The sequence below is a fragment of the Macrobrachium nipponense genome, chromosome 26, assembly GCF_015104395.2.
Source record: "Macrobrachium nipponense isolate FS-2020 chromosome 26, ASM1510439v2, whole genome shotgun sequence".
NCBI lineage: Eukaryota > Metazoa > Arthropoda > Malacostraca > Decapoda > Palaemonidae > Macrobrachium > Macrobrachium nipponense.
Window position 1 is genome coordinate 18578429 of NC_087215.1, and position 20808 is coordinate 18599236.

At 35.9% G+C, this 20808-nt stretch overlaps 1 protein-coding gene across 1 annotated transcript in view; it reads right to left on the reverse strand.

Annotated features, from left to right (window-relative positions):
* LOC135200015 (sarcolemmal membrane-associated protein-like) overlaps window positions 1-20808 on the reverse strand; it is a 112364-nt gene that overhangs the window by 43825 nt on the left and 47731 nt on the right. Inside the window, 4 exon segments of the mRNA XM_064228224.1 lie at window positions 954-1101; window positions 1291-1357; window positions 1676-1823; window positions 3015-3152. Coding sequence (XP_064084294.1) covers window positions 954-1101; window positions 1291-1357; window positions 1676-1823; window positions 3015-3152 — 501 coding nt within the window.

The following is a 20808-nucleotide window of genomic DNA, read 5'->3' on the forward strand; positions in this document are numbered from 1 at the left end:
TCCAAGTGGTTGTACTACTCAATGCTGAGAATGTTTTTAATTTCCTTCAGTAAATAAGTTATTTAATAAACAAGAAAGCATAATGAACAAACCTGGACATGAAACATTTAGCTGGTGTTTTCTGAAAATCATGTAATCTTACATATATTCTGAACACATTTGCTTATTCCTTATCCATAGTGAACAAAAGTGCAACATCTTTAAGAAGAACCTAACCTTGCCTTCAATACTTCTTGAACCTCACAGGAATAACATGAGAAAAGTCTTGGGAAAAAAAGAAAAAAGTTCTTCCTCCATACAAACAGACAATAATGATCTAAACTACATTTCTTCAGCAGGATTTTTATCAGAAATGTACAATTTATTGGCAGATAACATCACATACTGTACTTTTAATTTCATCTCCCATTCTCTACATACACATACAATGTAATATTTGGCAATTCTCAAACACAAAAATGACGAGTTCAACTTTTATTTTGCCCTACTTTTTCCGGGTTGGGATCCGGCCTTTTGGGGTAAAGAATCACATTGGCCGTCACATGCAATTAGTGGCTTGTGAGTATCTAACAGTTTATGATAACTTAGAAAGAAAACCTGTTTGACCATTATTCCTACATCACTTCCTAAATCATCAAAACGTGCCCGAACTTCTCCTTTATTGTGCATTTCTGACAACTTTTCCTTCAGTGACTTAGTATCCTGCCATTAGCATATTTAATTTAGAACATGAGTTCCTGTGCACCAAAACATTTAACTTAAATTTCTAATACACGTACAGGTAAACTGCGTAGAAGATGATTTTTAAAGTCCTTAAGAATCAATAGTTTTTAAAAATTCAAATAATACCGATTCACCAAGTCACAAAAAGCACTTAAATTTTTTCTTCAATTACAAGCTGCACAGAAAAACTGAACTTCCACACACTCATTTTCCTTGCACATTATTCATACCTGAGTTGATGCAACCAGGCGCTGTAAGGCAGCTAATTTGGTTTCGATCTGCTGTTCACGGTGCTGCGCTTCTTGAAGGTACGTTCGTAACTGATACAGTTCTTGAGCGGACACGCTAGAGACTGCCCCGCCAACTACTGTTGAAGGGCTATTTGAAAAGACATGAATCAATTTAGCTCCTTAATGAGTATAAATATGAAGACTACAACCTTACGAGCAGTGACGGTTCCTCCTACCGTCCAAAATCTATTAAATCACAATTTTATTTTGCAATGCTAGAATCTAATTTCACTAGAACACTGCACTGGCAAACAAGCAGCATTACATGGCTTCTTACCTTGCTTTAGCTTCCTGTCCATCAGGCATATACAACTTCAAAGTAGCAACTATACATCCATGAGTTACTGGAATACATGAAATGAAGATGAGTAAAGGTAGCACAGTTCTGTATGGGCATGATATACCAGTACATAGCATACATTACAATAAGCACAAAGAATGAGGGGCTTTATAAGCAAACATAAAATTATCATCATGTGCCACACTATTTATTCAATAGGTTGACCGTCTTCACAATTCCTGCTCACTTAGAATTTACTTCACTTTTGGTTCACACACAAATCTTCAAAAGAAATCTCCATTAGCAAAAAAAAACTTAATCCACTAAGACATTATTCATATCCTTAAATATTCTCTTACTACTTGAACTCAGCATTTATTACCTTTCCTAGAGTTCTCCATAACATCCACTCCAAACTGTACAATATCCCCCGAGCACACTTCCCTCGGTGCAGATTCTTCTGAACCTTTACTAAGCCTTTGATTATTGACAAAGGTGCCATTGCTGCTCTTCGTGTCTTGCAAGTAAAACTGAAACGAGAGAAGACGAACTCTTGTGTCAACAGGAACATATTTAGGGAATTGTCACACTAACTTTTATCCTTGTTTAAAAAATGTTGAATTATTAGGCATACGGGTTCATTTTACACAAACAGCTTGTGCTTCCAAACATCAAACAGTTGTCGAAGTTATTGTGAACAACAAGCCTAATCCCACTTTGAAGTAATGTTATTTATAGAAAACTGACTATTATTTTTGCTTCACTGTAAATACTTTTTAGATTTCACAACACCCAAAACTCAACATCAAAATCCGAATTTACATGAAGGGTAATTTTCCTTCACTACAATGCTTTCCTCCCAAAGCCACTTTTTTTTTTTCAAGTCTACAGTACTCAAACAAAACAAGTGCCTAGCAGGCAATTAACAAACATCAGAAAAACTTTTTGGAAATCTCACACTGAAGTCAATAACATGTAGTCTGAATCAGAAGAGAATAATATTTTCTTAAAAAACAAATCTAAAACAGTTTCCTTGCAGTAACTACCTATTTATGATTCCAATATGATTATTATAATCTAATCATTTCTTTCAAATATAGAATAGCGAGTAGGCCCAAATTCAAGTTGGCTTCGTTCTTAAATAATTCCCTGACTTTCAATTAAAATCAATATTATGTAACTCAAGGAACAAGGGAAGCAAACAGCTCTAAAGTTAAGAAGCCAAAGGAAAGGGGAGAGATTCATATCGATTCAATGAAAGGGTGATTAAATGAATATTCACACTGAAAGAGAAGAGAGAGAGAATCATCCATATTAACACTATATATATATACAGGTTATCGGTGGGGGTTCTGTTTCTGAAGGGGTGCCGATAAGCAAAGCCCGCCATTAACCGAAACTCAGCGATTTATGGCACCATAAAGCGCCAATGACCGGTTATCGGCGCCATAAGCACCATTATGACACCTCTGGTAGGTATGTTATGACGCCATAAGGCGCCTTATGGTACCGAGAACTGGAACTCAGCCTGTTATGGCATCATAAATCGCCAATTTTATGACACTGGATGAGCGCTATAAAAACTCGAATCGCCGATAACCAAGGACTGCTTGTACTTTGATGACATCTATTTTGGCATTTAACAAAATTATTCAACATTATGAAATAAGCAAGTCAACTACTGGTTTCATTACTATGACAGCAGCAACAGCCTTCCTTACCTTGCCATTTTCATACCACAGGAGAGCATGGTTCCTAGACAAAACTTTGCAATCAAAAATGGCGTTACTCGTTGATGGTCTGGCACGAGCCACAGACCGTCCAATTTTTACTGGTTGGTCAAGTGTCAGCGTTCTTTCCTGTAAGTAAAAGAGAAAATGCATCAATAACAGTGAAAGTAATATGCTTAGCAGAAAAATAATTACGTAACCGCTATTTTGGACAAGCTGCTGTTTTTTCCCACCAGGGTAAAAATAAAAAATAAAATTATTTTTTCTCAGAATCTTGCATGTCTTATAATGCTTGAGGTCATAACATGAAAGAACTCATAAAAAATTTATGTTCTTCATCCTCTCAAATGGAAAAACTGGTAATATGAGCCCATCCCAACCATTTTACTAGACATTTCCATACACTCACTAAAAATACTGTATACCTGCCATATTAAATACGAATTTTGCATAATCAGTATCAAAGCTATCAACACACACAAAATCTCAAAAGCTGAGGAATGATGTACTTTTGGTCTGCTCAACATCTTGCTTTTATATTTATTTATTTCTAAAATCCCCCTTGAAATCTTTCCAAGAGACTTACTTTATTCATTTTTTCTCAAGCTGGACACTGGTTTCTCTTGGTGGAGTTTTCACCCAGCTTTCAATAATCCCATTAAAATAAATAATCTAATGAACTGTTTCATGATGTTTTCCCTTCTAATAAAGATGACTACAGTATTCATTATACTTGACAAGTTCAAAATTTTATACTGTGCATTTTTTTTTGGGGGGGGTGGGAGGGGGGGCGGTTAAAGAAAGGTCAAGAGACTAAAGACAAAGACATAAAATAATTTTAAAATTAACGACAGAATTATAAAAATATGTTAGCGATGCATGAGGAGAGAACGCAAACATCCGGAATTTTTGGCTTTCATGATTAGCACTGCCCCATCATTGTCATTCAGTTCTATTTTGTTTTTTGTGAAAAAGTATTATTAATTAATATCTCTGTATATAATGTAAATCTGATGGAACAATTAATCACACAAGCCAAGAAAATTATGGCAGTAAGAGATCTGCAGAAGTTATGAAAGAATAAGTCACCAAAGGAGGCTACTACAGTTGCATATGATAAGTTGGCAGAGTCAGTCATCAGATGACTGGTTCATTCTTTTCACAACAATGGAAGGGTGGATGAAAAAAGTATATATCTTAGTTTTACCAGACCACTGAGCTGATTAACAGCTCTCCTAGAGCTGACCCCAAGGATTAGATATTTTTACATAGCTAGGAACCAATTAGTTACCTAGCAAAGGGACCTACAGTTTATTGTGGGATCCAAACCACATTATACTGAGAAATGAATTTCTATCGCCAGAAATAAACTCCTCTTGTTCCACATTGACCGAGCCAAGAATCGAACTTGGGACCACAGGATTGGTAGCCGAGCGCAAAATCCACTCGTCCAATGAGGAACTAGGGTGGATGAAATGACGACATGACTGAGAATGACTGAAGGTACAAAAATCCTTGGAAACATGTACGTATAACAAAATGAAAGAGGGGACTCAAGAGTGTATGTACAGTGGTCCTCCAGTATTCATGGGGATCGTGGTACCAGGATGTGGGGGTACCATGTGTACCCAGACATAACCCCCCCCCCCAACCCCCCCCCCCCCCGCCCTGCAAATAGTCAGAATCCAAGAATAGTTGGAACCCCTATAAAATGCTGAAAACAGCCTATTTTGTTAGTTAAAACTCAAGAAAAATCAAAGAAAGACCAACTAAAAATTTTTATACCTGGTTTTTTTAATTAGTTTGATCACAAAAAGTGCATTTTATGATGAAATTGATAAAAAAAAAAAAATCAAAGGAATTTCTGGATACTTCTCATAGAAAAATACCACAAATAGGCAAATTTTCCATGAATAATGGGGGGAAATGTTCCCGAGAGAAATCTGCGAATGCGTGAGTCCGCGAATCCGGAGAATGCGAATACGGGGAGTCCACTGTATTAGAAAAAATAAGGGGCTGAACATTAAGAAAGTGACAGCAGGTAGGAGTAATGATGCAATGCACATACTAAAGCCTGGGATATATGCTTAGCGAGCTTCAGGGTATTATACGTATGAAGCAGACTTGAAGTTAAAGAAGTCTTTTGTTTATAAGGGGGTTTAAACTTTGGCTTATTATTTTATGGATAATGGTGGATGTCTGCAATTCTGGATTCCTTTGAATAATGAAAATAATAGAGTAATAGTAATAATAATAATAATATGAATGCCAAGTTTCCTTTCCTGAATAATAATTATAACATCATCAACAATAACAATGACAAATAATGATTCTCTCATTTACTGCATACTGTATACAACATGCCAGTCTTGAATCTTTGACCTCTACGATTCCCGATATACGCAAAAATAACACGCTTATTTCACTTGGCAGCACTCTCGATAAACATTACTCCTAAGAACTCGTATATATCAACCGACAGAGAAATGCGAGTGGCCACTCAATAACATTAGCCCAATCAGCATAATGACTCTTTGGGGGAGCCTTATGGGGGATGTACAACAACCTGTTCAATTATGAGAGCAAAAATCAATGCATGTGATGTGCAAATGGATGACGCTGGTGGGCCTGGCATGCTCAAGGCCTTAAAATAGTACAACCATAAGCAATTTTGAAAATAGAACCACTAGGGGTAGTGTTAGATTTCAAAGAGAGAGAGGGGGGGAGAGGTCTGTATGTATGTATGTATGTATGTATGTATGTATGTATGTATGTATGTATATATATATATATATATATATATATATATATATATATATATATATATATATATATATATATATATATGTAAGTGTTTACATAATAAAAATATGGAATGTTAAGTCCCATATATATATAAAAGTCTAAAACTAAAGAGGTCAACCAGATTGCTTGCAGGAATGTGATCAGACTAGAGACGCTAAAGATGACGTATACAATAAGTATGTAGGCTAAGATAACATGCCGTCACCTGTAGTCACTCAATTGTTTATAAACATTAGTCCAAGCTCCCTGCTTGAGACAACTACCGCCTACGTGATCTGTAGCGTGTCTCATTTGATTGTGTGTTCGTATGAAACTATGTCATTGTATGTATGTTCATATGTTCGAACTACTGTCTGTTCCTTCATAACTTGTAACAGAGATGGTAGACAAGGAGAACAGAGTTAGCTATCGTCATTAGAAGACCTGTACCTCTTTACCTAAGCTTTATCATGTAGAGGAATAGAATTAGCCATCATCATTGGCAGAAGCGATCAAGCTATCGTCATAGAAGAACTTGTACGATCATACCTGATCTTCATCATGTAAAACTTCAGAAGAATATACTATTTTTTATACCTTGTGTTTTTCTACAGAACCTCACCGAACCATGAGTTCAAACACATCGTCGTAAAGATAATACCGACTTCGTAAGTGATCTACAAAACCCCAGACACTCCATTGAAGATGGAAGTGCAATACCAACCGACTTAGCGTATAGATTATCGCTAGTCTAACATTACCTCATAGGGCGCCTTATCATACAAGGCAAAAGCCCTAATATTGGTGGCCAGCGGACCAGAAGAACTCTACAACGTCCTACGAAGAAAAAACCAGAATAATAAATCATGAAGTCAACGACGACGAAAGCAGCAGATTCTTCAAGCAACCTAGTATCATCATTAGTGAGCGACTTCAGAAAACAACAAGATTCGTCAAGCAACTTAGTATCATCGTTAGTGAATAACTTCAAGAAAACAAAACCGACGTGTCCTTTTCCTACGGCAACGGAAGCTTCGTCTCTCATTAGAATCATTCAAGAAAACATCGTTAGTGAGCGTTTCCGGCACTGCAAGAAACAAACCGAACGCGTCTGCAGCATCGGATTTTCAAGGGCTCGAATCATCGAAACAACGCGCACGGGGGAAACTGAAGCCAAACCAGGTCGTCCGCTAAATAGAGAAGGAGGACCAAGGCGTGTGTCGTTATCGGAACACCGTGACTTCCCACAAAAGCAAGCTAAGTACAATTTTTTATTCATTTGGAGTAACTTTGATGTTTTCCTTTGCAGGTCGAATTTCGTTATTCCTGTGGCTGAAGTTACGAGACATTCTTAATCTTACTTTTTTACAGAAATTATCTACATCATTGAGATTTCGCTACTGCGAGTTTTATCTTTGAGTGTCTGTTTCCAGAAGTTCTACTGAAATATCATAATCATATACTATGTTAATTTTATCATTTTGGGTGATTATTAATCCCTTACGTAACAAATCATATTAAACAGTGAATATGCGTTTACGCAGTGGACGTCTGTATTTATACAGATGCATGGATAGGGTAGGGTCGTTAAGCACCGTAGTGATTAGAAAACACACAAAAAACAAGTGGAACACCCGTACAATCTATATAAATTAGAGGTAACACTATTTCGGGTCATGACAATAAATGCTCCTTTGCAAGTCCCGATCGCAGTTTTAGCCTTGAGTTTTTTGAGTTATATAAAATATCGAACCTCAATGACTCAACTTAACTTTAAAAATATGGCTGGATTGCAAGGAATAACATCTGTAAAAAACTTTCATCAGGCTAAATGCGCTGACCAGGATCCCTCACTATTTCAAAATTTTAGCAAAGAATGAAGTACAAACAGTTAAAATTGTATGCAGTAGTGATAACTTGTCTTATTATAATCGCTCAGTTCCTAATAGTTCGTCATTCATTGCTTTATACGTAACCAGCAACATAATGCTAAAAACGCACAATACGTTGCCGATGGTAATAAAGAGAAGGATCCTAATTATTACAGAAATAGAAACAGTAGCCTTTCAGAATCAAACAAGCAAACTCGGTTACTGTGTCACCTAGTCAAGCGGTCAAGGTTAGTCAAAAACTGCCGAAGTGTTCAAAACATAGCAAATTCCACACAATAAGCGACTCTAGCAGAGTGGGGAAAAGCGATGTTGGTCCATACAATATCTTTTTGAATTAAAAAGGATTTTTCCTATGAAACACACGACCGTATAAGTAATCAGAGCAGGTTTTCGTTTTAATTTTATACATTAGTTATAATAAATACTGGTGGATTAAGCCCACTGTACGCGCCCGTAAAAATTAGAATATCTTGTTTATTTCTTTAGTACACGCAATATCTTGTATTTACGGACTCACCGTCTGTTGTTCGAACTTCCCTAATGAGAAGTCCGGATAAGCAGAGCGCTTACAGATACCTCTATAGTTATAAAAAAATTGATCTGTATCTAGTGTAATTGTAAGATTCATCTAGGGGTATACAAAATCATCATCTTATCCTGCAAATAAGGCGTGTTTATCAAAGGAAAATCCTATAAACCTTCAAACATATTAAAATCCGTTTGAACAAAAATGAGACAGTTAATCAAATAATAACTTATATAAAGGAACTATACATTTGTCTCATAAATCGTAACATTGTTCAAATGACCCAACAGAATTCTCCCACAACCGCAGTCGCATTTGCACGCAAAATCTCGAGAAGCATGCACCCTCGAATGTCTTAGTGCGTGTAAAAAGACTTTGCTGGGAAATGAAATTTTAATCCTTCCCGACACTCTGAAATATACGATTTCCGCGAACAAAGCCCTAAAAGTATCATATCGTGGATACGGAAGTTATAAATATCGCATTTTTTGTTGTTGCTAATTTTAATCACGCCCAACCCCAACCGTCGTGGATGAATCTCTCTGATAATCTATCTAAAGTAATATCCGTAAAGTCATTCAAGCAGAGGTGGTTCAGCAGAAATTTTTTTTATCTTCACCTGAATACCAGGAAGTTTCTCCACTAGCGAGTGATCTCTGGGGAGAAAAACGGATGTCATTGAAAACAAATACGGTCTAAGACAAACATAAAGCTATATACGTACCTTCGTGTAGAACCCAATGAAATTTCAAAATAGAAATAAATGACGAAGTTGAAAAATGTTAGTAATAGGAGTCATTAGGAAATCAAATAGCCCATATAATTTTTCCCTCAAACGTCATGTCATAAAGGATCGGACTTGGCGTATCTGCGTAGATTTCTGTCGCTTAAACAAGGAAACGACTTCCGATAGTTTCCAGTGCGATGTACCGACGACATCTTATCTCTGTTAGGTTAGAATAAATTTTTTTCACCAACTTGGACTTACTTTAAAAGCTTTTACCAGATACCATTACCTAAGTGATTGTACCTCATACTCCGTTTTCAGCACACTCAGGGGACATTATCAATTTTTTACGTATGCCTCCGGCTTACGTTGCGCCCCAATTACAATATAGTGTTTGGAGACTTTTAGGGGATAACCTACATGCCTATATGGATGATCTTGTAATCTTTTCTAATACCTTAGAAGTACATTCACATAAAGTAGAGCTAGTGCTACAGAGACAAAGACAAATAATCTCAGAGTAAAATATCTAAATGTGAGTTTTTTAAAACCGAACATGTTTATCTAGGTTTTATGTGTCTGGTCAAGGTCTTAAAAGTAGTCCATGGTAAGGTTGTCGGCTATTCATAACTTTCCGGTACTTATTAACGTAAAAGGGGGATACAGCACTTTTGCGCTGTAGTGGGTATTACAATCGTATGTAAATATGTAACTCTTCAATGATGACAGCTCCTTTAACAGATCTTACGAAGAAGAGCGTAGATTGATTATGGTCTAAAAAGCATCAACAGGCGTTCGATATCTTAAAAGCGGAATAATGCAGCTTACCTAACTTAAAAATCCCTGATTTAAATAAGGAATTTTTTTTTTATTGCAACAGACGCCTCCAGACCCCAAGGGGTAAGAGGGTATTACTTCAGTAATATGATAAACAGTTCTTCCCTATAGCTTTTTTATTCACGTAAACTAAAGCCCTCTGAAAGTAAATATGCAGTAATAGCAAGGAAGGGCTAGGTATCTTTAACTCACTAGTACATTTTAAGTTCATAATCTATGGCTATCCTGATAAAGTCCTTACTGAACATGAGTCCTTTACCGAGTTTTTCAAAGGCTTTAATCACAGTCCAAAAGGAACTCGGTGACAAATGATCATTCAGGTTATTGGAGCCAAGATAAGATATCTACCTGGGAAAGCAAATATCATAGCTGACGCATTATCCCGCAATCCCGCACCATACAGCAAAGAACCATTAATTGGACTAAAAGATATAGAAACATCCGTACCTATTGTTAAAACCGTATCTAAACAAGAAAATTCCTTAACCCAAGAGATCGCGAGCATTGGCATATCTGGGTCGGGAGCGCAGAACTGTTACAAACTGAACAAAACAAGTGTCAACAGCGATAAGCAAAACAATAAACACCAAACAATAAACACTTCGAAACGGAAACAGGGTCAGTGGCTAAGCAAACCAATAAACACTTCGAGCAGAAACCCTAAAGCAAAAGTATACTTAAGGTATGTGTATCAGAATAATGTAATCAAATGCAGTATTATATGTAGGTCCGTGACGAGGAAAACCCGAAGACACAGCAGATGACTAACGACCAGGTAGTAATAATAATCTCTTTCATACCAATCGTCATAAACTGGTTGCATTCCGTCATCCAGGGTTCCCTCCTATGTCACAGAAAGCCAAATCACTATTTTTACTGGCCTACAATGCTTACAGATATAAAAAGCACATAACTAATTGTAACACGTGTCATGAAAACAAGGGATACACTAAGACACCTGTCAGTTTAGGAGCCTATCCTGTGCCAAATCAATCCTTGAAAGAATATACGTAGAATTATTAACAGAATTACGAGTCTGACAGAGGGAATAAACACTTCTTAGTGTTAATAGTTCCTTGACACGTTATATAGAATTAATAGCACTAAAAACAAAAACCAAACACGAATTGAGTGCGTTAGGAATATTTATGAGTGCTAAATCAGTAAATATGGAATTCAACACATAATAATCTGTGACTCGGGTGGTGTAAATCAATAATAATCTCCTTAACACGTTGTGTGAATTCCTTTCCATTAAGAAAACCAATAATAATATTTGATCACCAGAGTCAATCGGTTTGGTTAGAATAACGGATAATTAAATAGGAAGTGTCAATGTCTTACGAGTTACAACTCGTGATATTGGATCCAAACTGGATTATAGCGGTTCTCGCGGTTTTAAATACCTTTATCAGTTATATCTTGTATCTATAGAATTGATGCCGCAAGTAGCCTTATACGGTACGCCGCTAGAACACTTTTCCACATATTCAAGCCAACATAATTATCAAAAGATATATAAAAAAATATATAAATAAATAAATATAAAAAAATAAGATAAATATGGATACAAGTGGAGTCAATATAATACACTCCGTAAGAAGTCGGAAGGGTTACAAATTATAATAAAAGAATCACGATAAAATCAATAAGCAAAACGTAACCATAGGTTAATTAAATATCTAAATATATATGCGTAAAGATTTGAACTCTAACTTAACGCTTTAGTAATGACAAATAAGCTAAAAGTTCAACACATATCAAAAAACCTACTGACATATTGTCTGTCCCGGTGATTTATATTCGTAGTCAATGAAAAAAAAAAAAATAAATAAATAAATAAATAAATAAACTAATAATAAATAAAATAAATAAAATAAAATAAAAAAGATTTTAAAGTCAGGAAGTCTAGAAGTGAAAATGTTATCTATGGAATAATCCTATATGAATCTTATACAGGGCTAATAATAAATATATAGAATTTGGTATGGAAACCTTTTTCATATAGTTTGAATAAGGAATATTTATTTAACATAATGCCAACATGAAACTAATATATTGTTCAATTTTGGTACTGTTGTTTTTTTTTTTTTTTTCAGACATTCTTCTCATGCGGGTGGAGAATTAAAACACTAAAATATCATTTGAAAATACTAAAGTCGTATCTCTTACAGCAAGTAACGTAACTCTTAGCTGGCTGAGAGCAATCTCCTGCCAAGTGACGACGTCATCATTGCCGTATCAGCATTTGTTCCTTTTAACCTCAATAATCTGCTTACACAAAGCTTCATCTGTGTGTCGTCTCTGCTTGCAACAGCAGATTGACTGGAGAAAGGAATGCTCAGCTCTCATGAACTTCACATGTGGTTCATAGGTCACATGACAAAGGCCACATAACATATTCTTATCCGTGTGTTGTAATGCAAGTAGTTAAGGACTTGCAATCATTTTAAAATTAATAAACAAAATAAGGAAATAGAGTTTCTATAACATCAAAATGAATTAATCTTTTCTGAACCTCATAGACATTTAGAAGTATCACGATATGGATATGGATTATTTACTTGCAACATTAGCCTATTATAATTCAAGTAAAACAAAATTCATGGGGAAAATGTCAACGTTTTTCTTGGAAATAAAACCCCAAAGTTTATTTAGAAACTAGTTACATAGTGGGTTTTTTTTTTTTTTTTTTGTTTTTTTTTTTTTTTTTTTTTCGTTGCATCTCCCATCTCCTACCTATTAGTAAGTTTTTAAAAAAAAATTAACCTCAGAGGATGCGCACGAGAAAATTGAATATGAAACTTTTGTTAGGGCACATAGAATCATGATTAATATTCTCTTTGACTCTTATGCTGCCTGGCAATCTTACAAATAGCTCCATTTTCCACTTCTTTGTCTAGTAACGTACTACCAGTAATATCGAATTTTCTTTGAGATTCGTATTGATATCTATTTATTTTTTATAATTATGGATATTTTTACGAGTCATCATAGACCTGGATAGGTTCACTCATTGTTAATGCCATGGATAAAAAAGTTTGTACAGCGGATTCTTTGAATTCCAAAATATCAGCGAATTCATGTGGGTTAAGTCTGGTCTAAATGGCTCTCTTCCCTCCCCTGTATTTGGATGTCGTCTGAATTTACTTTGCCCTTGTGACAAGTATAATTTCACTTGCAGGCTGATTAATGGAACCTGGTTACAGTATCCTGCAGTACGAGAGTTTTCACATCGCAACTTCAAAAAATCGTTCGTCGCAGCGGACGACTACAGTCAAGTAACAACCGCCTACAATGTGAAAGGAATTTCATGGACTTCTTCGACCGACACCGTATCTCGTCGTTAATCTCGTTTTAATGCGGAACGCTCCAGCGGCTGTCGGAATTCGACTACAAAAGGGACATACTTCCGACAATTACGACCCGAAGGATATTCAACTCTACTTTGCTGGCGAAGGACTCGTGCTGGGGATGTTTTTTTTTTTTTTTTTTTCATCGCGAACGGAATCGTGTAGCTTAGGATGCAGAGAATAAGTATGAGCGCAAAATGGAACGTTGGACCCGCCCAGGCAAATTTTCCCCTTGTTTTAACCATTGAAAAAGGCCGTTTTTTCAGTGGCTATAGGTGGTTTGTCTGGAACTGTGTAATGGACGAAAAGTGTTCGAAAGCTAGTTAAAAGTGAAGTAGTATAACCTTGGTCATGTATCCTATATATATAAAGTATCATGTAATTGATATATAATTGATCATAAATAACAGTCGAATATATCTTTGCGTGTACGCCACTATGAAATCTATATATAAATGATCAATAAATACGAATCGAAATATATCTTTGCGTGTACGCATAGGAATCTATTTAAGTGCACATATATTAATCATATTATATGATCCATATTCATATGTATAAACAAATCAGGTAGCCTATAATCAATCTGTTACCTTTTTTCTTACCAATATCTGCAGTTATATATGAGTTAGTATATTGATTAATGAATCAGATATATAACATTAGCATAAAAATCAACGAATCAATCAGCATAAACATTAATAATTTTATCAATTCATATATGAAATTTTTTTATCAGTTAAAATATGATTTTTATCATGTTAATCTTCACTTCTATGCATTTATCAGAGTACATTAGTATTTTCTGTAGCATAAGTATCTAAAGAGATGAAGTGAAAAACTGTATCTTATATATATCATGTGATCACTATTATTTACCAATATCATTGTTTTATATTTTATTACTTGAATCAATTCATGTACACCATGAATTTTATTTACTTATGATATATATATATATTATTCACATAGTGTCTGTATCACACTCCTATAAGTCAAATGCAAGTTAAGTTTGAGTAATATTCAGTGGTTGGTTTGTAGCTGACCGAGCTAATGTAAGTGTTTACATAATAAAAATATGGAATGTTAGTCCATATATATAAAAGTCTAAACTAAAGAGGTCAACCAGATTGCTTGCAGGAATGTGATCAGACTAGAGACGCTAAAGATGACGTATACAATAAGTATGTAGGCTAAGATAACATGCCGTCACCTGTAGTCATCAATTGTTTATAACATTAGTCCAAGCTCCCTGCTTGAGACAACTACCGCCTACGTGATCTGTAGCGTGTCTCATTTGATTGTGTGTTCGTATGAAACTATGTCATTGTATGTAATGTTCATATGTTCGAACTACTGCTGTTCCTTCATAACTTGTAACAGAGATGGTAGACAAGGAGAACAGAGTTAGCTATCGTCATTAGAAGACCTGTACCTCTTTACCTAAGCTTTATCATGTAGAGGAATAGAATTAGCATCATCATTGGCAGAAGCGATCAAGCTATCGTCAGAGAAGACTTGTACGATCATACCTGATCTTCATCATGTAAAACTTCAGAAGAATATACGATACTATTTTTTTATAACTTGTGTTTTCTACAAGAACCTCACCGAACCATGAGTTCAACACATCGTCGTAAAGATAATACCGACTTCGTAAGTGATCTACAAAAGAAAAACCCCAGACACTCCATTGAGATGGAAATATATATATTATATATATATATATACACTATATGTATGTATGATATAAATAAATACATACATACATATATATATATATATATATATATATATACATATATATATACGTATATATATATATATATATATATATATATATATATATATATATATATATATATACACACACACACACACACAATACGCAGCATCTTCCATTACGTACATTACTTTGAATCATCATAAACAAAGCTAATTTATGGTCTCATAATTCCTTGACATTCACCGAGTCGTAAATTGGTAATAATCTCTCTCTCTCTCTCTCTCTCTCTCTCTCTCTCTCTCTCTCTCTCTCTCTCTCTCTCTCCACAGTTGTCTGAGAGGAAGCATTTGTCACTTCATGGGAACCACACAATGATTTTGGCACTTAAAACTACAACATTCTATTTCTGCAATGCTCTTCCTACATACGTAAGCATGCAATAAAAAGGGGGGGGGGAGAAAAACAACACATTCGATTCGAAGGACGGAGGGCGTCTATACATTAACACAGCACAAGATGAGCTCACCTGAGTAAAATTGGAACAGTGTGTATTAAGTAGTACCACAAAACTCTAGTACTACCAGCGCTCCCAATATAAACAAACCATATGCGTGATGCGTGTTCCCTTTCGTAAATCAAGAAATTACTGCAAATATCTCAAATATCTGACGCAAAATCTCAGAGAGAGAGAGAGAGAGAGAGAGAGAGAGAGAGAGAGAGAGAGAGAGAGAGAGAGAGAGAGAGAGAGAAACATTCCAATCTTCACAGAGAGTTTACCACCGATAAGAAGAGATAATTCAGTCCAGTAAGGTGTGGTGAAATCCAAGGTATGGCGACGGTGTTATGGCCAACGTATAAACAAGACGGAGTTTGTTTGTGTGTGTGTGCGTGTTTTTGCTATAAAACAAACACTCGCTGTAACAAGCCGGCAAAACACCAACGTTCAGGGAGGGGCAGCCACGGTTGCGTGCCTCTGGAGGCGAACACGTGCTCAGAGTTATTTTGTGGGAGTTTCTGGCCAGCTGCACAGGAGAGAGAGAGAGAGAGAGAGAGAGAGAGAGAGAGAGAGAGAGAGAGAGAGAGAGAGAGAGAGAGCCCAAACTGATGGATAATGACGGTATATGCCTAAAACTTCCTACCGTCATGACGAACAAAGATATCTAGCTTTCTTCCAAGTTACCCGCGATGGTGGTCGTTCAAACAGCCATTAAATCATGTATATGAGACTATCTTTCTCAAAATACGAGAATACAGTCTCATATACCTTTTTTGTGGCTTTTAACTCATTATTTCCGGTCACTGAAAGGTAAGCATGTCTGCTATCACGGACTTCGTCACGACAACAAAACGGATCCTCATACATTATAGTCTCTTCGTTTCGTAAACTTTCGCCGTAACATCAAATCACTTGAGCACAAAGGCTAAGTCTAATCGTATAGAGATCCCTCTAAATTCATCAACCATTTCAATTCTTCACTTGCCCTCTTCAACCTGCCTTTCAATCAGCCTTTCCTTCAAATATGCGACCGTCTTGTTCTTATAAATCATTCATTTTCCTTCACACTTTCCCGCCATTTCTTTCAAGTCTAGTCTCATAACCATTTGACCGATCAATTTCACTTTCCCGAGCCTCTTTCAAGTCATATTTCGCGTAATTTCAGCCTTTTAAAAACACCTATTTACTTCAATCTTCAATCCAAGGGGCACCAAACTCAAAGCCAACGCTCTATGCGCCGTTTTGCTTAAACCCTTTACTTAAGTCAGTCGTTAAGGTCACTTTACGGGATTAAAAGTGAGGAGAGTTCTCTCTATCAATTCTCTGGTGTCATGAGTTCCACTAGTTCTTTCTGCCAGCTATCCCAGTCTGAATGAAATCCTCACCGAGTACTTGCTTCCCTAAATATTACTACTATACTCTGTTTTTTTTTCATCTGTCCACCCGCCTGTGCTGTTTGTGTATGGTAACTCTGCGTCCAGGGCTTTTGATAGTTACATTCAGCTTACATTCAACAATAATAACAATATCCTATTTCGAATTAACGGTGTAATTCGCACACAGTAAATTATTAAAACTCTTTTCAGTAGCTAATGTACACCCAGATATCCTTTTATTTACCTAAAACTTACACATAGCGTAACTATCTAAAGCCCGGGACGCAGTGTTACCATACGCAAACAACACAGGCTGGTGGACAGATGGAAAAAAACAGAGTATAGTCTTCTTCTGTCCCTTTATTTCGACACAGGAAAATGCATATACGATGTTGACTGTTCCTCCCTCACCTCTTCTCATCAACTCTTCTCAGCCCTTTACGGGCTGTTCTATGAGAAAGAGCCCGTGCTGGCATAAATAAAGCCAGCTCAATCAGCATCTCAAGCTTCTACTTCGAATTACTGAAAGGCATAACAAAACTAGACAGTAACCTATTTACGTTAAAAAAAAACCAAACAAGAAATAATGGATGGAAACTAGAACTGAAGAGATACAACACATCCCACTGTGGGCACTTCTTTACATGCAAGGTATGTGATACATGGAATAAACTGCCACGAGAAGTTGTAAACAGCAACAGTGTGGAAGAGTTTAAAACCAAGCTAGAAAAAATCATTAGGACACTGTGAATGAACGGTAAAACCTGCTCCTAGAGATAAGTGAGCACACGATGTCTCCTCGGATGTACTATCAAGTCTTTGAGTCATCCTAATCCTTGTAACTCCTTACAACTTCCCCAACCTTTCAGTTCCCTATTTTCCAGTCTCTGGACAGATTCAAAGGATGCATTTCCTGACGTTATTGTCTCCCCAAATCTCTATATCCGAAGAGTATACAATAAAAACGTACAATAGTAATAAAATCATAAGTAATAAACATAAAAATAATGAAAATAAGAATACTAACAATAAAATAAATACAAATATAAATTATAGTACAACTAATAAAAAAAAATAAAAAATGAAAATGACAAATAATAATAATAATAAAATGAAAATAAAAACAACAAAACTTTTCAAATAAAAATATATATAAAAATAATGAAATAATAATAATGATATAAATAACAGTAATGGAAATAGAATTAAAAATAATCTTAAATAAAAATAGTAAAATAATAATAGTAAAAAAATTAAATATTAAAATAAAAATAAAAATTAAATAAAAATAATTTCAAAAAATATAAAAATACAATAATAATAAAACCAAACTTAGTGGAACAAAGTGAACCACCCTCCCTCAATGCCGCCGTTTCCTCGACGACGGATTTCAGATTTTCTCTGGAAGCAGAACCTTCACTCAAATATCTTCTATCAGTTCCCCCGACACCACCACTACTCCATCACCTCTAAACCCATTACCTCTCTCCACAAGCCGTTAATGTATATAAACACTCGGCGAACGATGGGCGCCTTTCATGCTTTGTGTAGCCGATTAAGGGAAAATAATCAAAAGTATTTCTTTGACAAACTAGTCAGCTTCAAAGTGTTTATGATCTGACGCAGATGCCATGAGTAATTAGTCCTTTCTGGAGGTCTGCTAATTAACGTACGATGAGAACTGCATCACACAGAGCGTGAGTTAACCAAACACTTTTAACTGATAATGTATACATAAAACTGAATAGAGTACTTAGGCCAAAGGTAAAACGCTGGGACCTATGAGGGCATTCAACGCTGTAACGGAAAATGACAGCAAAAAAAGTTTGGTAGGCGTAACAAGAGGAAAAACCTCACAGTTGCACCATGAATCAATTGTTAGGGGGAGAAGATTGAAGAAAAAGAGAATATGAACAGAGGAACAGCGGAAGGAATGAAAGGGGCTGCAGTAGGGGCCGAAGGGACGCTGCAAATAACCTGAAGTCATTAATAATGTCTAGAGCAACTTCCAAAGAATACAGGTATTCTCTAGACTTTGGTCTAAAGCAATGTTTAAAGAATACAGCAATGTCTAAAGAATACAAGTATTCTCAGACCTTGGTCTAGACCAAGTCTAAAGAATACTTCTAGATCATGGTCTAGAGCAACGTCTAAAGAATACAGGTATTCTCTAGACCTTGGTCTAGAGCAAAGTCTATAGAATACAGCAATGTCTACAGAATACACATATTCTAGACCTTGGTCTAGCGCAAAGTCTAAAGAATATCTCTAAACCTTGGTCTGGAGTGCACCGCGATAGAGTGACGACGCTAACCCCCTACGGGATGTGTATACATATAAATGTGTATGTGTGTGTGTGTGTGTGTGTGTGTCAAAATGCGCAGAAGCTAGGTTACACCAAGCCAGCGTAGGACACACGTGTACATCGTATCGTGCAGCAGAAAGAGGGGAGCGGAGACGAGACACACAAACGCAAACACTCCCCTCTTCTCTCCGCACGGATGATAAAAAGAAGAAGAATCACGCAGCCGTTCGTGAAACAAGTGCGCTGCCGGCTTTAACTCTCCTACCCAACCGCCCCCCACCCCCCTCTCTTTCAACTTAAAACCCTTCGTTAAAGGAACGCGGACTTCTCCGGTGAACGGGGTGCACTGTAATCAAGACTTACCGCGGTGAGGAATGTGTCTCTGCAGGAAGAAATAATAATTATCACTGCTGCTGTTTTGTCATTAATAAGAATAATGGTTTTATTCCGTGGTGAATATGGACGCTAATTACGGCAGGCAGTGCATAAAACGAAATACATTTGATTGTTGCTATCGCTCCTCTTATCATTATTACAAAACATAAAAAAGCAATCAAATGAGACAAGTCTTTAACAAAAGGCCTCTGACTTTTAATACTAAAAATACGAAAATTCAGTTAAGAGGAAAAATCACGTCCAAAAAATATATATTGCAATACAAGGCAGAATACGAAAGACGATAATAATGACCACGGTATTAATGACCTATCTGGACCCAAATGGACCCAACCAGCTTCAAACTGCATCAACAAACACAATGCAGCATCAGCAAACGTAACGCAACTCTAAAAATCGAAATTCAAGGAAAATAAATATATAAAAATCACGGGCTTGATGATGATAATAATAATAATAATAATAATAATAATAATAATAATAATAATAATAATAATAATAATAAAGTAAAAAATACCATAAAAAACACAAAAGAATTCTGCGATTGGTATAAACATACGTAAAAAACACTAATAACAAGATAAAAAAAAAAGGTCCAACAGAAAAAACTTACATTTGGAAATTCAAATTCAAGGAAAAAAAAAAAAAAAATTAAGGATTTAATTAAGCAAAGTAAACAAAATAATAGACACGAGAATTCTGTGTCCATTTGAACAACGCACAAAACACTAGAACAAAATAAAAAAAACCATCCCAGAGAAGAAAAATACACAGGATAAAAGATTTAGAAAACGAGAAAAAAAGTTCCCCCACGAGAGAAAAAAAAAAAAAAAAAAAGAAAAAAAAAAAAAAAAAAAAAAAAAAAAAAAAAAACAGGGTAAAAGCAGCATATAACAATTTTAAAAACATCTCAGGCAAAAAAAAAATACAGTAAAAGCAGCAGAAAAAGAAAAAATACCCCACCCCCCCCAAAAAAAAGAGAACAGGTAAAAAAAACATAAAACACATTTTAAAAAAATCAGAGGAAACGAACACACACGGTAAAATCAGCAGAAAACAATATAAAAAAAAACGGCCCAGAGAATGAGAAGAGAGAGAGAGAGGAGAGAGAGAGAGAGAGAGAGAGAGAGAGAAACATGTTAACAACAGCAGTAAACAAAATTTTAAAAAATGCCTCAAAAGGAGAAAAACACGCGGTAAAAACAACAGAAAAACAAATATAAAAAATCCCAAATGAAAAAAACAAACACATAGGGTAAAAACAGCAGCAGAAGAAGAAGGGGTCAGGATCCCCTCATTAGGAAAGGTGGTTGTATGTGTGCGTGGGAAGCCCCAATGCACGTAACACCACCTTCCCCTCCCCTACC